The 16,829-nt window shown below is 38.1% G+C and overlaps 1 protein-coding gene across 8 annotated transcripts in view; it reads right to left on the bottom strand.

Annotated features, from left to right (window-relative positions):
• Window positions 1-225: 225 nt before the first annotated feature.
• The window catches only part of LOC109059460 (voltage-dependent L-type calcium channel subunit beta-1-like), a 41,949-nt gene continuing 25,345 nt past the window's right edge, over window positions 226-16,829 (bottom strand). For 3 of the 8 annotated variants that reach the window (XM_042726847.1, XM_042726842.1, XM_042726862.1), the window contains 11 exons: window positions 16,587-16,723; window positions 16,021-16,088; window positions 12,585-12,727; window positions 8,345-8,425; window positions 8,187-8,245; window positions 7,862-7,971; window positions 6,660-6,668; window positions 5,204-5,355; window positions 4,531-4,626; window positions 3,984-4,169; window positions 226-2,288 (listed from right to left, as the gene is read on the bottom strand). In XM_042726847.1, the coding sequence (XP_042582781.1) occupies window positions 1,818-2,288; window positions 3,984-4,169; window positions 4,531-4,626; window positions 5,204-5,355; window positions 6,660-6,668; window positions 7,862-7,971; window positions 8,187-8,245; window positions 8,345-8,425; window positions 12,585-12,727; window positions 16,021-16,088; window positions 16,587-16,723 (1,512 nt within the window). In that variant the 3' untranslated portion in view covers window positions 226-1,817. Of the gene's footprint in view, window positions 2,289-3,169; window positions 4,170-4,530; window positions 4,627-5,203; window positions 5,356-6,659; window positions 6,669-7,861; window positions 7,972-8,186; window positions 8,246-8,344; window positions 8,426-11,379; window positions 11,409-12,584; window positions 12,728-16,020; window positions 16,089-16,586; window positions 16,724-16,829 lie in introns of those variants that run through there. The other 5 variants (XM_042726853.1, XM_042726843.1, XM_042726859.1 and 2 more) reach the window with 5 other exon arrangements.

The raw sequence follows: 16,829 nt of genomic DNA, 5'->3' as shown, positions 1-16,829 counted from the left end.
TCACAAACACACACACACACACACACACACACACACACACACACACACACACACACACACACACACACACAAACAATGACACACACACACACACACACACACACACACACACACACGCACACACACACGCACACAGAGTCCTGGCTTAGAAATTGGCCACAGAGATAACAACACAAAAAGCAGTGGCATTAGCATGAGTTTGGCAGTAGGATGTGTGAATGTATGTCAGTCTTGAGTTTGTATTCAGCTTCTCAGCCTGTGAAGTGAATCCTTAAACTCTCATGCAATAAACACCTTGTTTAATCTTAAAATGGCCAGCAGTGCCAACATGTCTCTATGAAAACACAGTAAAATGGCAGTGTAGACTACTATCACACATAACATCAACAACTATGTGCTGCACTGAGTTAAGACAACCCACCAAGTTTATGGTGGGAGTGGCCAGATGAAAGATTACGGCACTTGTGATTGGTTGGCCCGTGTGACTGACGTGCGAATAAGGCAGAATATGTTTCCAATGGCAGTGGTACACTAGCAGCACAAATGCTAAAAGCCCTTGAGCAGGCACAGAAGACGGGACAGAGCCGGTTACAATCAACACAAAGCTATTTGTGTTTGACTTTAGCAGTGATCTCAGACATTTTGGGCTTTTAGTTCTAATATTTGACTCTCTTAACTGTATTATTTATATTTGCATATTAGCCTTTTAGAACTTCTAGCAGATCTGGATTAACATCTGTTGATGCATGTTAGCGCATTTTAGACCTAATAAACTATAGCATGTGAGCACCACAGCACCCCTTTTGGATTGGAGGAGTACACAGCAGCGATGGAGCTCTGTAAAGGTTTTAGTCGGCTAAAATCTGGATAGACCTTTTTAAACTCAATAAATAAAATAAATAGGATAAAATACAAAATAAAAACATACTCTGCAGTACTGTAGTCTGGGAAAACTAATTGATGGATCACTCCCAAGACAATTGTGTATCAGAAAGACCTTGTTGAAGACTACAGAGAATGCACACACACACACACACACACACACACACACGTACCCAACCACCGAACCATACAGACGCACACATATGTTTGCAAAATTTTGGTTATACATTCTGAATCATGTTTAATGCTCAGCAAGAGCAGTTGCTAACCTTATAATGATTAGGAGTCATGCAGTACTATACAAAAGTAAAATAGAAATGAAGAAAGGTTCTCCTGCTTATTCTCCTCAAAAAAAAAAAAAAAAAAAAAAAAAAAAGATTTAAACTAACTAAAGTAGTGTGACCATATGTCCTTATTTTCCCAGACATGTCCTGGCCAGGATTTCTAAAGTCAGAGCCAGCCTGCAGATTTGAGCTGACGGATTTCTTAACAAATCGCGTAGTGCATGGTGGACACAGACAATCATTCCATCCAGTCAGAGGATATCAAACATAAAATTGAGCCAATTTTAAAAAGCATTTTGTTTTCAATTGTCATGTGTTTGTCATCTGCATTTGTCAGTTTTTCCTCTGTACCTATTTACAAAGTTGGCAAGTGTATGATGCTTAGTGTTTTAAAATCTGATCAGATTTTAAAAGTTATGTAGTGTATTCCAGCCTTTAGAAATCCTGGCCAAGAAGAAAGCCTGTCCGAGAAAAGAGGATGTATGTAATGACCGAGAGCTTTGTTAGCCTAATGCGAATTTTGTGAGTGTTAGCTGTACAGCGTTTGTCAATGATTGTGTGTTTCTCTGGGTTGTAAACAGATCCAACTATAGAGATTCAATTTAGTGTGATTCTAAACAACTCCTCACCCTCATCTCAGGTAAACCTGCTCTAGCGAATGTACACATCTCTGCTCCACTCCTCCTGGTTATGGTTACGGCCCGTGGTCACCCCGCCACCTTCTGCATCCTGAGAGTAGCGCTCCCTCAGCTTTCCTCGTCCACGCTGGTGCTGATTGGTCGGTGGTGGGACCATGTTGAGGTTCTCCTGATCAGGCTCCGCCCCTTCGTCCTCCCAGGAGGCCTGGCGAGGAGCGTGGTGGGCAGGGTTTAGACGGTACGAGCGACACGGGTCAGGCTCCTCGTATGGGTCTGTCTCCATGTCGTCGGTGTAGGCGGAATCCCGGCTGCCCTGGGTCTCAGAATCGAAAGTGTCCTGCCGCGACAAACCTCGTCCGCCTGTTTGCAACTGGCTGCGTGAAGAGCGCAGCGGCTGCTTGCCACCCAGATCACTCTGGTAGTCGTGGAGACTGCCATGTTCAGGCCCTTCCCTCTTCTGTTCTCCATGCACCAGGAATGGCCCCTACAGCAACCCCAAAACACACCACAAAAGGCCAGTGCACATGCAGACACACAAAACAGAGCAAGCAGCATGTTAATACAAAGGTTAGAGGTCAGCTTTTTACCGTACAGGTTATTTCAACACGTTGCAAGCAATACTATAACCTGAATAACAAATGGCATATATAAAATACATTCTTTACTCATGCTAGTATAGGAAAAGGCCATTTTGAGATGCCAGGGCTCATAGTACTCTTATGCTTTGTGTCGTTGCACAAAGCTATGACTATTGCTATGGAGAAACTACAGTTGCAGTTAGTTACCTCTGATTTCTAAGTGCAATCTCTACATTTCATAAAATGCAATTAGTATGCAATAATTAATTCTCTTGCTTTACTTTAAAAAATGCCTTAAAATACCTTTTAGGTTTTCTAAAAACATTATAAAGTGAAATGTATTTGATAAATTGCAGACATAAACTCACACCATGCACGTAATGTAAAAAAAATATTAATCATTAGTGCCATCTAGTGGCCATATCAAACACACCACACAATAAATAAAGCTGATTTCGACGTGTTTGGTGATGATTCAAAAATGTTTAAAAAATAATTTAGATAATCTAAATTAGATAAGTCATCTTTGGAGTTAAAAAGCATCTCATATTGCAACCCTCTTCCGGAAAAATTATAAACAAAAATATTGACCAAGTTTTTTTTTAAATCTTCTTTTATCATATAAGTTAAGTTTTTATTTTTAAATCTATATATCTATATATCTATATCTATATCTATATATATATATATATAGATATAGATGTAACTGAAATAAAATGTTTAGAAGTACTTATATGCTGTATATTAATGTGTTTGTTTGTATGACACATATATATATAAATAATTCAGAAGTGAATCCATTTAAATATTTGAGGGGCCTCGTGACTATAAGAGGACAAACAGTCTTTTATTAAAAGAGCATCTCAAAGCTGCTAACTTTGGTCTCCTAGACAACCGTGTAATTGTGAAAACTGAGCAGATGGATGCTCATTTTTTGTTCAGATTGCAGTGAGATAGTTGTAAACGCACATCTACTGACACACAGGCACTGATCCATCCTTGGTTTCCCTCACTCACTCGCTTTCTCACTCACTGTCTCTCGCTTCTGCACGCAGACACATGAACACACACTTTCATTTAACATTGGCGTCAATCCACATACATAAGCTGCTGTTAGAATTTCGGCTCAGTGTTAATAGGATAATGGATCTGAGTGCGCTTTTTCAGAGCTGGTGCCATGGCAACCTGGAAGAGGGTAGCGATCTGAACTACGTTTCCCAGATGACAAGAGGCCACTGTAAAGACAGGCAGGTGTTTCAAATGAGGGGACACTGTGACACATGGTGGACTTATGATTATGTTGATCACATATGGGATGCTTTGTTTGTGTATGTGTGTGTTGCATTATTTATATCACTGAGAGATCGGTCAAAGGAGAGGAGCAGAGACAGATAACAGAATTACAGTTGGGCATTTCTATCTCTTGAGCAGCCATCGTTACTTTTCTGTGATTGGGAGACAGGTACAAGACCCTCCAATATCCCACTGTAATCCTGGCCCTGCTTTTAGAGGGCATGTTCCTCTTCCTGTTGCCCTTGCCCTGTAGCAGCGGAGCCATCGAGGAGCTCCAAGTTGCGACGCAGGGAAGTGAGCACCTGTACCTGCAGGTTGGAGACGGGTTCGGGTGAAGCTGCCAGGGCGGCTGTGGCCATGGTGCGATTGAGCAGAGGGTTGGGTGGGTTGCTGCTCGGAGGGTGTGTAGCCTTCCAGTAGGCCTCCAGGTATTCAGCCAGGTGTTCACATGCATCCTCCAGCTGATTCTCATCTAATATTATGTCAAAAAGCTCCTGAAAAAGAGAAAAGGATGTGTTTTAAAAGAAAGCGAACATGCAGTCTACATTTTGGAAACAATTACACTGAGTTTTTGAGCTTTCTATGCTATATATATCTATGCTATCTTTGCATATGACAAGATAAGACTGAATCTGTGAGCACTCAAATTTAAAAAATCCTGTGTGTGCCTAAGAAACAGAGAATGAAGAACGTAAATGAAAAAGAAGAAGGAAATGCAGCTTAGGTATTAAACGTACAGAAGAGTGAGCAAAAAGCTTTAAAAAAAAAAACATTCAAAAACCCAAAAACTAATTATACAAATCTAAAAATTATACATAAATGTAAATCAGCAGAAATAAAAAGTCATATACTCACTGGAGGACACTGTGAAAGTTTATCAGCTGCCACCATTTGGACATTGAGATGTTTGGCCTGAGATTTACCCCTGGACTTTATCAGCCTCTGCAACACCTGATAGTGAGGGGGACACAGAAACACAAATATACATCCAATAAACATGTTAAAATACATTATGATGTACACACTGAAATCTTTTAACAACAACAAAAAAAGCATCTTTATGAGGCAGATGTATTGAAATCAATTTGAGCTGCCATACACTACTGTTCAAAAGTTTTGTGGTCAGTAAGTTTTTCTTTGAAAGAAATTAATACTTTTATTCAGTAAGGATGCTTTATTGATATTTAATTAATCAAAAGTGGCAGTGAATACATTTCTAACATAACAAAAGAAAAAAAATCATGGGATCCACAAAAATAAAGGATCATGTGACACTTAAAGACTGGAGTAATGGCGTTTTAGAATTAAATTTCAGACAGACAGGAATAAATTACATTGTTAAATATATTCAAATAGAAAACACTTATTTTAACTGTAATAATATTTCACAAAATTACTGGTTTTACTGTACTTACTTTTTTAAATGCAGCCATCGTGAGCATGAGGTTTTTTTCAAAAACATTACAAAAATCTCACCGACCACAAACGTTTGAATGGCAATCTGTATATTCAGCTTATATATATAAACCTTTGGAGAGGCAATCTTGATGTAGACTATGATAGGTGCCAGTGACGTCTTGGCCAATTGAGATGGATGGTTGATTGTATCTGCATCCAGAGCCACTAACTGGAGCGTCCGGGCCAGCTCAAAGATTCTCTCGATTTCACTCTGTACCTCAGCTGCCAGATGGGAAAAATGAATATGACAATTTCTGAATATAAAATACATATATATTCATAACTACATCTAAGCACAGAAATCTCCACTTAGTGCTCATCTGTTGCAAATATGTGTTCACCAACGTGAATTTATACACTGCAAAATTAATCTTGTTAATTTGCATCTTGTCTCGTTTTCTAGTAAAAATATAAAAACATCCTGAAAGGATCATAAACTAACTAGAGAAACCACATTGTTATCAATACATGTTTTCAGAGAACGTATCTGGAATATGAGTGTATTTTATCTAGCTTTTTTTCATGTAATTTAGCCATACATGTTACTAAATTTATTTAAAAATGTTTGCAGTGTATAGCAAAGAATACTGAAAGCACACATAAACACACCTCAGATTTTAATAAACAGGATGAATATCAGGAAGACTTACCTTACCATTTTATTTCATACTCAAACCTATGTTAGTATACATCATGCATGTGTGGGTTATTATGGTCTGCTCAAATATATGCATGTGTGAGCGCGAACACGTGCTAGTTTAGTTCCATTTAACTAAGTAAATGGAACCCTGAATAGTATGAGCGTAGTTTCCAGAATGTCGGTTACATGCTTTATGCAGCTTTCTGCATTGATCCATGGAAGTCTGTAGAAAGCTGCAGTTATCCAGATCAGTATGTGTGTTTACGTATGTGGGTGTGAAGTATTATATGAGTAGTGGCATCACACTTCTTCGAGACCAACAACAGCAACTTACTCAACAACTGCAAAGGCTTCTAGCTGAATCGTTGGTTAATCAAATAAAGCAGATTTGTAAGTGAGTGTGCGGTTATATTTCCTCTCTACATAGATTTTGTATCTTCTTTGATTGATTTTTTTTTAATTAAGAAACTATTTTTTTGGCCTATCATCATAATACAAGATGTCTTGAATAATAGGACTTGAGAGAGAGAATACGTACTGTGAATGTTATCTCAGGTTATTCAGTTATAAGGCTGTGTGTGCAATATAATGAAAAGAAGACTACACCACTACTCTACACCGCCATGTGTTGGCAACAATAGCTTGTTATTGGAAAAGCTACACTGTTTCCAAAACAGTTTACCTACTGAAAAATGTTAGTGTTCTTTTTTATAGTTAATAACACCACAACTGTGCCAACAAGTTAAGACTGTTGATTCCAAACTCAAGGTAGAGGGTTAAGTACAGCGACAGATGGATGGAGAGTTAGATGAATGGATGTGGACATGAATGAATCGACAGATGGATGGCCGCAAAGGGGAAAAGGGTGGGATGATAGGATACGTACCCAGTACGTCTGAGGTGAAGAGAAAGAGAGAGGAAGGAAATGTGTGGTGGGAAGGAGTGGCAGGAAGAGAGCAAGATGAAAACGAGAAAAAAGGCAGATCAGACATGACGTAACAAGAGGAGGAAACACTAAGAAAAATGTTCAGGAAACAGAGAGAATGTGTACTAGTGTACACTAGTGAAAACTGACAGGGCTTGACAAACTAATTTTTCAACCATCCAAAAGTAGACTAACAGCCTACTCGCACAGAGAGTGCATTTTTACCAAAAAGTCAAATAATTTCTTTGTACGACTTTTTCTCACTGATTGTAAACACCTTTTGTTTTAGTTGATTTTAAAGTTATTTTAAGTCTGGTTTTTATTAAGACTCGAGGCATCTAGGCATCTTCTTTCAGACGAATCCAGTCTGAGTTATATTAAAAATTGTCTTTGGGAAGTCATGGCCTAATGGTTAAAGAGTTTGACTCCTAACCCTAAGGTTGTGGGTTTGAGTCTCAGGCAGGCAATACCAAGACTGAAGTGCCCTTGAGCAAGGCACTGAACCCCCAACTGCTCTCTGGGCGCCGCAGCATAAATGGCTGCCAACTGCTCCGGGTGTGTGTTCACTGCTGTGTGTGTGCACTTGGATGGGTTAAATGCAGAGCACGAATTCTGAGTATGGGTCACCATACTTGGCTGTATGTCATGTCACTTTGATCTTTTAAGTTCTACCATTTCAGTCAGTGGGTGTTGCATTGCTTTAGTCCAAAAGAAGTGAAATAAAAATCGCCCATCCACAATTTTATTTTTTTATTTTTATGGAAGGGCTCTTTTTATTTAACTTCTTTTGGACTGAAGCAATGCAATACCCAGCCTAAATGCAAACGCAAAACACAGCCTAATTTTCATTTTTGGGTGAACTAACCCTTTAAGCCACTTTCTTTTTTTCCCCTCTACAGCATGCAACTATAAAATCAGAATTAATCTGCATTTCATTCATCCCGACAAACTGGCTATTTGGTTTGCTCTCTATGTGAATAGTTCTGTATTTTGAAATTTGCTTTGCTCTTCAGTGCCTGGACTAACACAAATCCAAAACATTCGTTGTTTTGGTCATTTAGTGTGTTGCTAAACCACATGTTCAGCCTGCTCTGGCTTTATGACCACATGAGGGAGCTCACTGAGTAGCAGTTACACATTTGTGTGCACTGTGAGTTTCATACCCAGACTGGTTCTGGTGCTGGAGCGCTCGATGATTGTGTGTTTGCTGGGGTTGTTTAGGACAGAACGTTTGGCAAGTGAGATGTCTGCTGTCACCCTGGTGATGGATATTCTGGAACAAACAACAACCCATAACCATGGTATGCCAATTATAGCATGAGTGTATTGTGATATTTTCAGCATTAACAATCTAAACAGATCTATGCCATTAATTTTGACAGCATCTTTGACAACATAAATCTTGCCAAATTTCAAAATGATGAAAAATGATCTATTTTCTTTTTTAGATCTTTATTATGACCATGACATGCATATTTTGGTACCCACCTGCCTTCAAATTTGTGTTTTAGAAAATCAAAGAGAGCTTTCTGCATCATATCTGTCACCTGCAACATAACACACACACACACACACACAACTGAGCACATGAACAATATGACTAAAAATTAAAACTGACATGTTTTGAACGAGATATATTATCTTGCCTCATAGCCTTTAAGTGATGGTCCCACCAAAATAATGGGTCTCATGGAAGGCACCACATCGTAAGGAGGAACATGTTCCATCTGAAAGTTCACACACAAAATAAAACCTCCTCAGTGAAATCATGATTTATATACATGTTTGCCAAAACCGACCTAAACCATCTGGATTTACAAACAGCATCCACACACATGCGTTAAAGGGTCTTTTTCTTTCTCCAACTTTTGTTTGAAAGTGTTTTTTTAAACTACTTTCTTCTTTGTTTTCCCTCTCTAACTCTCTGATGTAATTAGCAGTGGCAGTCCATGAATCTTCTGGGAAGCTGATAAATTAATATTTTTTAAATAAAGGCTAATAACTGAATTTAGTGTAAAATAATATTGATCAAACCTGATTTCTTATCATTTCAGTCATGTACTTTGTTTAAAATGTATGCTTATATACACAGTCAATATCTCGCTAATATCTTAAAATAGACTTTATTTATAATGTTAATTTATACATTTAATTTAAAATGAATTAATATTAATATAAATTTTTTACAAATGTCACAAGTTAATACAATAAAAGTTATGGCTGTCAATATTTTATAAAAGAAAGAAATTTACAGTAATATAGGCGGTGTAATTAATAAAATGAATTAACCATATAATAACATATATCAAAAAAAATTTTTTAAACAAAGACATTAGTGTGGTGTATGAACAAGTCATTCAGTAGACATAAAAAAAATTGCCTTTAGAATTCATATACTTTATGCTTACTTCCATCTTCCACATATATACAAAAACCCACCAATTCTCAACAAATTAGAATATGGTGACATGCCAATCAGCTAATCAACTCAAAACACCTGCAAAGGTTTCCTGAGCCTTCAAAATGGTCTCTCAGTTTGGTTCACTAGGCTACACAATCATGGGGAAGACTGCTGACCTGACAGTTGTCCAGAAGACAATCATTGACACCCTTTACAAGGAGGGTAAGCCACAAACATTCATTGTCAAAGAAGTTGGCTGTTCACAGAGTGCTGTATCCAAGCATGTTAACAGAAAGTTGAATGGAAGGAAAAAGTGTGGAAGAAAAAGATGCACAAACCAACCGAGAGAACCGCAGCCTTATGAGGATTGTCAAACAAAATCAATCAAGAATTTGAGTGAACTTCACAAGGAATGGACTGAGGCTGGGGTCAAGGCATCAAGAGCCAAGGGCTACAGTTGTCGTATTCCTCTTGTTAAGCCACTCCTGAACCACAGACAACGTCAGAGGCGTCTAACCTGGGCTAAGGAGAAGAAGAACTGGACTGTTGCCCAGTGGTCCAAAGTCCTATTTTAAGATGAGAGCGAGGTTTTATATTTCATTTGGAAACCAAGGTCCTAGAATCTGGAGGAAGGGTGGAGAAGCTCATAGCCCAAGTTGCTTGAAGTCTAGTGTTAAGTTTCCACAGTCTGTGATGATTTGGGGTGCAATGTCATCTGCTGGTGTTGGTCCATTGTGTTTTTTGAAAACCAAAGTCACTGCACCCGTTTACCAAGAAATTTTGGAGCACTTCATGCTTCCTTCTGCCTACCAGCTTTTTGAAGATGCTGATTTAATTTTCCAGCAGGATTTGGCACCTGCCCACACTGCCAGAAGCACCAAGAGTTGGTTAAATGACCATGGTGTTGGTGTGCTTGACTGGCCAGCAAACTCACCAGACCTGAGCCCCATAGAGAATCTATGGGGTATTGTCAAGAGGAAAATGAGAAACAAGAGACCAAAAAATGCAGATGAGCTGAAGGCCACTGTCAAAGAAACCTGGGCTTCCATACCACCTCAGCAGTGCAAACTGATCACCTCCATGCCACGCCGATAGATAGTGAATTGTTGGGTTTTTGTTAAATGTGAGCCAAAATCATCACAATTAAAAGAACCAAAAACTTAAACTACTTCAGTCTGTGTGCATTGAATTTATTTGATACATGAGTTTCACAATTTGAGTTGAATTACTGAAGTAAATGAACTTTTCCACGACATTCTAATTTATTGAGATGCACCTGTATATATATATATATATATATATATATATATATATATATATATATACACACACACATTACAAGCAATTGTGTAATGCACATTTGTAAGAAACTGAATTAAATGGCAGTAAATTAAAACATTTTGCTAGCTTTGTTCATTTAAAATCTTTTTTTTTTTTTTTTTTTTTTTTGGATGCTTAGTTTCTCTTTCCTCCTCAGATGAACCATCACTTTAATCTAAGATAAGACCACTTCATGTTCTGCTGAGGGTCCTCCACTCCATGAAGTGTGTGTGTGTGTGTGAGAGAGAGAGAAAAATAGAGACAAAGATCTTTTGCTCAATTTATTCCCATTCACTGTGGCACCTCACACACCTCTGCCCCCGTTATATAATACATAAATATCCAAAAGCTTCAGATGGATAGCTAAAAAACAACTGGGACATCTACAATCTACTGTCATCATTTTCAGCTCTAATTCTCACAGTGGGGCGTCTGTGCATGTGTGATTGTGTGACGGTAGCCATTGTGACAGCAGTAACAAGTGTGGGCTACTCTCTATGCCACACACCCATAATGGAAACAGAAACCTTGGAAACCTGTCAGGGTGCTTCTGCCTCATCTTGTGTGCATGTGCAAGAGGATGGCAGGCTCCCCATGTGTCCACACATGTGGGGGGACACATGGGCCGGATTTATTAATTTCTTAGTTCAATCTGAATGAGATGTACATGTCCTGTAGAGCTAATAAACCCAGACACTTTTGTTTTCCCTCTCTGAGCAATTTTTTTGTAAACAGGACTGGAAATATACAGAAACCCTGTCTGTATGCCACAACAATTAACATTCAGTCCTTTAGAGAAGCAAACTAGCATAGAACAATATTATTTTCCTTTTCTGAAATACATTCACATGCTCAGCTGATATAAGAACATGATGACAATAGCCTTAAGACTCAGATATCTTCATAACAAGCACAAAGAGAGAAATACGAAACAGAAAGTTTGTTGTTGCTATGACTCACCGATTTCTGTTTCTGTTTGGCAGGCCCACCTATCATTCCACATGCGCACACACACACCCGCAGCAGGAGACAGAGGACAAGCAAGCAAACAAACAGAAGCTTGTTAGTGACAAATTGTTAATACATTTAGGATGCTGGGAAAAGATGGAACCACTAAGGTATTAGATAAACTTTCCTGATTAATCATCCAGGTTGATGTGTGTAGTAAAATTCTCCCAGCATGAACACGGTCTCATGAGGATTAATCCAAATGACTGGATTTGTGAGTCTAGATTCACCCAAGAATACACATTCTGTCTTTATTTATTCACCCTCATGTTGTTCCAAACATGTATGACTTAAAGGCCCATTCACACCAAGGAGGATAGCTACAAAGATCACGATAAAGATATAGTTCTAAAAACTATATCTTTTATAGTTTTTTTATAGTTAAAGAATAGCAGAGTCCACACTACAACTATAACAATAAAGGCACAGAGAAACGATATTGTTGGAATCATTTTCAGAACAATTTTTTTCCAGCTGATGAACGATGCAAACATTGACGGATAATTTTAATAGATATTTTTTTGGCGAGCTCGAAAATTTAAAGCAGCAGACACGCGTGCGCTTAGAATAAACAGATGATATGTTCACTGGTGTGGACTCTAATATCGTTATGTTTATAGTTATCATTCTTGGTGTGAACGGGGCTTTACTCTCGTCCATGAAACACAAAAGGATGTGAGAAAATGACAAACAGCACCATTAAAGTACCATAAAAGTAGTCCATATGACTTATGCACTATATATCAAGTCTTTTAATCACATGGCTTCAACAGACTTGAAGTGTAGTACTTTTGTGTTGTTTTTGCTATTGGCAGAGCATTCTTCCTAATATCTTATATATAAGATATATATATTCATTCTTAATTATTTTGTTTTATTAATTTCTGCAGTCTGCTATGGGTTGGTTGGGGAGCAATTGAAAATCTTACTGGGTGAGTAAATGATGAAGAATTTTAATGTTTGGCTGGACTATATTTGTAATAATGCATTCACTTAATCCCTTGGATGTGAATTTTTACCAAACAAACACACAAACAGCAAAGACTCCCCTAATGTTTCAAAGACACAGAAGGTGCTGGTTAGGAACGAGTCTGATTATTAGTCACATCTGAAGGAGGCTGTCTATTGATGCATCCTGGGGTTATCACCAGGGTTACCTTCTTAAAGAAAGGGAGGCGGGGTAGGTTGCCTTGAGGGGAGGTGACACTTCCACCCACACCCTTTTGGTCACGGGTGTTGGCAGGCTCTACCTCCTCAACTTCTGAATCCGAATCGTCATAAAGCCCAGAGGACAAGTCAGCTAGAGGACCAATTGGGAGGTGGATGGGTTTTAATGAAAGGATAGAACAAGAGAGGATGGGGGGGTGGAAGAGAGAAATAGAGAAGGAAACGAGGGTGAAAGAACAGGGAAACAAGGGTAATGGACAGAAAATGAGAGAGGAGAAAGAGAGGAAGAACAGCAGCATGATGTACAGACTTCACTGAGTCAGAAAGGTAATGAGAAAACAGAAGGCGTTTTAAAAAGGACAAGCCGAATTAAAAAAAGAAATGACCTTTTCAAGAAATACAAACAAGTGGTGTAGTGTCATGTCCCTTCTCTGAGTCTAGTTTTTTTTATTAATTTTAAATTCATGTTCCAGTTTCATTTGATGTTTATGGTTTATGGATTAAAGGAATATCATTTACCCTACACTAACAACAAGCAAACAATATTATATATATTTTTTCATTAATAATTTTTTTTAAATAATCCACATGAAAGTCAAGTTTTTACACTGATTCCAAAACAATAACAATAATACACAACAATATACATACAATTTGTGTAATTTTCACAGAAAAAAGCTACTGTAAAAATATGTCATTGGAGTTACAATCAAGTTACCTCATATTTATAATTTTTATTTTTTTTGCAGATAAAAACCATGAAATACCATATAATTTAGGGTTAAAAATAGTAAAAGGACCTTCCAAGTCATGCCTGGGTGACACAACAGGATTAGATTTTATATACATAATTTTGTTTCTTCTTGTTTTGGATATTATTTATTGCATTATTTTAGCATCATTTATGTACTACTTGCGATGAACATACAGTGGGTACGGAAAGTATTCAGACCCCCTTAAATTTTTCACTCTTTGTTATATTGCAGCCATTTGCTAAAATCATTTAAGTTCATTTTGTTTTCCTCATTAATGTACACACAGCACCCCATATTGACAGAAAAAACACAGAACTGTTGACATTTTTGCTGATTTATTAAAAAAGAAAAACTGAAATATCACATGGTCCTAAGTATTCAGATCCTTTGCTGTGACACTCATATATTTAACTCAGGTGCTGTCCATTTCTTCTGATCATCCTTGAGATGGTTCTACACCTTCATTTTGAGTCCAGCTGTGTTTGATTATACTGATTGGACTTGATTAGGAAAGCCACACACCTGTCTATATAAGACCTTCCAGCTCACAGTGCATGTCAGAGCAAATGAGAATCATGAGGTCAAAGGAACTGCCTGAAGAGCTCAGAGACAGAATTGTGGCAAGGCACAGATCTGGCCAAGGTTACAACAAAAAAAAGAATTTTTGCTGCACTTAAGGTTCCTAAGAGCACAGTGGCCTCCATAATCCTTAAATAGAAGACGTTTGGGACGACCAGAACCCTTCCTAGAGCTGGCCGTCCGGCCAAACTGAGCTATCGGGGGAGAAGAGCGTTGGTGAGAGAGGTAAAGAAGAACCCAAAGATCACTGTGGCTGAGCTCCAGAGATGCAGTCGGGAGATGGGAGAAAGTTGTAGAAAGTCAACCATCACTGCAGCCCTCCACCAGTCGGGGCTTTATGGCAGAGTGGCCCGACGGAAGCCTCTCCTCAGTGCAAGACACATGAAAGCCCACATGGAGTTTGCTAAAAAACAGAGAAATAAGGTTCTCTTGTCTGATGAGACCAAAATAGAACTTTTTGGCCTTAATTCTAAGCGGTATGTGTGGAGAAAACTAGGCACTGCTCATCACCTGTCCAATACAGTCCCAACAGTGAAGCATGGTGGTGGCAGCATCATGCTGTGGGGGTGTTTTTCAGCTGCAGGGACAGGACGACTGGTTGCAATTGAGGGAAAGATGAATGCGGCCAAGTACAGGGATATCCTGGACGAAAACCTTCTCCAGAGTGCTCAGGACCTCAGACTGGGCCGAAGGTTCACCTTCCAACAAGACAATGACCCTAAGCATACAGCTAAAATAACGAAGGAGTGGCTTCACAACAACTCCGTGAGTGTTCTTGAATGGCCCAGCCAGAGCCTTGACTTAAACCCTATTGAGCATCTCTGGAGAGACCTGAAAATGGCTGTCCACCAACGTTTACCATCCAAACTGACAGAACTGGAGAGGATCTGCAAGGAGGAATGGCAGAGGATCCCCAAATCCAGGTGTGAAAAACTTGTTGCATCTTTCCCAAAAAGACTCATGGCTGTATTAGATCAAAAGGGTGCTTCTACTAAATACTGAGCAAAGGGTCTGAATACTTAGGTCCATGTGATATTTCAGTTTTTCTTTTTTAATAAATCTGCAAAAATGTCAACAATTCTGTGTTTTTCTGTCAATATGGGGTGCTGTGTTAACATTAATGAGGAAAAAAAATTAACTTAAATGATTTTAGCAAATGGCTGCAATATAACAAAGAGTGAAAAATTTAAGTGGGTCTGAATACTTTCCGTACCCACTGTACTTTCTATAGATAGGCCACTTATAAAAGAATTCTAATTGATGTGGCTTTCTGTTGTACCACCTGCATTATTATGTTTGTTATCAGTACATTTCAAGGTACAACACAGATTTTAGTAGATTGGTAAATTAATATGTATTTAATGTAATATACAATTACAAGTAAGTTATAAGTTGATTATATTTAACAGTGGAGTTCTGGCAACCACAGTTGCCATATTTTACTGTATATTTAACAGGATATTTTTTTACTGTGTCAATTATCAATCAGACTTGGTTTTATTTGGTTTTATACTTGACCAAAAGTTACTAGATGCAGGGACATCTATAGTTAAATACGTTTAAAAAATGTATCTGCTGGTGTACAATGTTATTTTAGCAACCTGAATTATTTGTACACTCATACTTTGCTATATTTGTTTTATTTTTGGGTATCGTTTTTGTTTTTTGTACTTTTAATATTTTTCAATCAATTTTACTGAGGACCTCACTTGCCTCCTGAGAAAATGCCCCTGATTACAAATTAATCAAACTCCCCAAGTTGACACAGCTATGACAGAATGCATAAACTACAGGTAGCTCAATGTGAGAAAGATTTGGAACTACAATTACAGATGATGATGACAAAGAGAAAAGGAAGAAAGAAAAACAACAGATATAGACTGGAAGACTAGAAGAATGAGTGATAAGAGGGAAGAGAAGACGGCAGAGGGGATCCTAAAGGGGCGTTCTAACTGTCATTGTGTTCAGTGATTACCCAGTGTAAAAGTAATGGGTTTATGTTCTGTATATTTGCCTGGGTTTAGAGGCACAGGGATGTCATAACCCATCAAAACAGAACCAAAAAACTCACAGCATTACGGTCTGATCATACCTGTTCCAGGTGGAGTGGGCCTCCGGGCACCTGTGGCAACATCCAGACTCGAGCTTCCACCGGACTTACTAGAAATAGATAGAGAGACCAATGGAAAGTACTTAAAACATACAACAATATATAGTTAGTGGCTACATACATAAGTTTCTGGTCTGTAACTATTGTTTACATATTTTTGAAAGAAGTTTCTAATGCCCATCATTTATTTGATCAAAAAACATTAAAAACAGAATGTAATTTTCCAATGTTATTTATTCTTGTGCTGCTTAACTTATATGGAAACTGTGATACATTTTTTTTTTTTTAAGATTCTTTGATAGAAAATTCAAACGTACAGCATTTATTTGAAACAGAAATCTTATGTAACATTATAAATGTCTTTACTAACTTTTAATCAATTTAATGCATTTTTGCTGAATAAAACTTAATTTCTTTCAAAAACAATCATGACTTACCCCCAACTTTTGAACAGTGGAGTAGCTATTAATGCATGGAGTACATGTCTGTTTCATACAGCAACAACAGCATACAGGAAACAGATATAGGCTCATGTGATTGGCTGTTACCTGGAGCTAAGGCGGTTCTGTCTCATTCTCTGTTCTTGTAATTGACGGGTGCTCTCAAGCTTCACTGGACTGGGGATAAACCCCACCTCACATCCTTCTTTCACCAAACGCCCAATCCACCAGTCATTATTATACTTCTGTTGACATAAACACACAAAGAGTGAACACACAGTTTTTCAATCATGTAAGCCAAAGGTACAGTTACCGTCCATATGATTGCATACACATATAATTATACTGCAG

The sequence above is a fragment of the Cyprinus carpio genome, chromosome A3, assembly GCF_018340385.1.
Source record: "Cyprinus carpio isolate SPL01 chromosome A3, ASM1834038v1, whole genome shotgun sequence".
Classification (NCBI taxonomy): Eukaryota; Metazoa; Chordata; class Actinopteri; order Cypriniformes; family Cyprinidae; genus Cyprinus; species Cyprinus carpio.
Note: the sequence above shows the minus strand (reverse complement) of the source record. Positions and strands in the feature narration are given on the sequence as shown.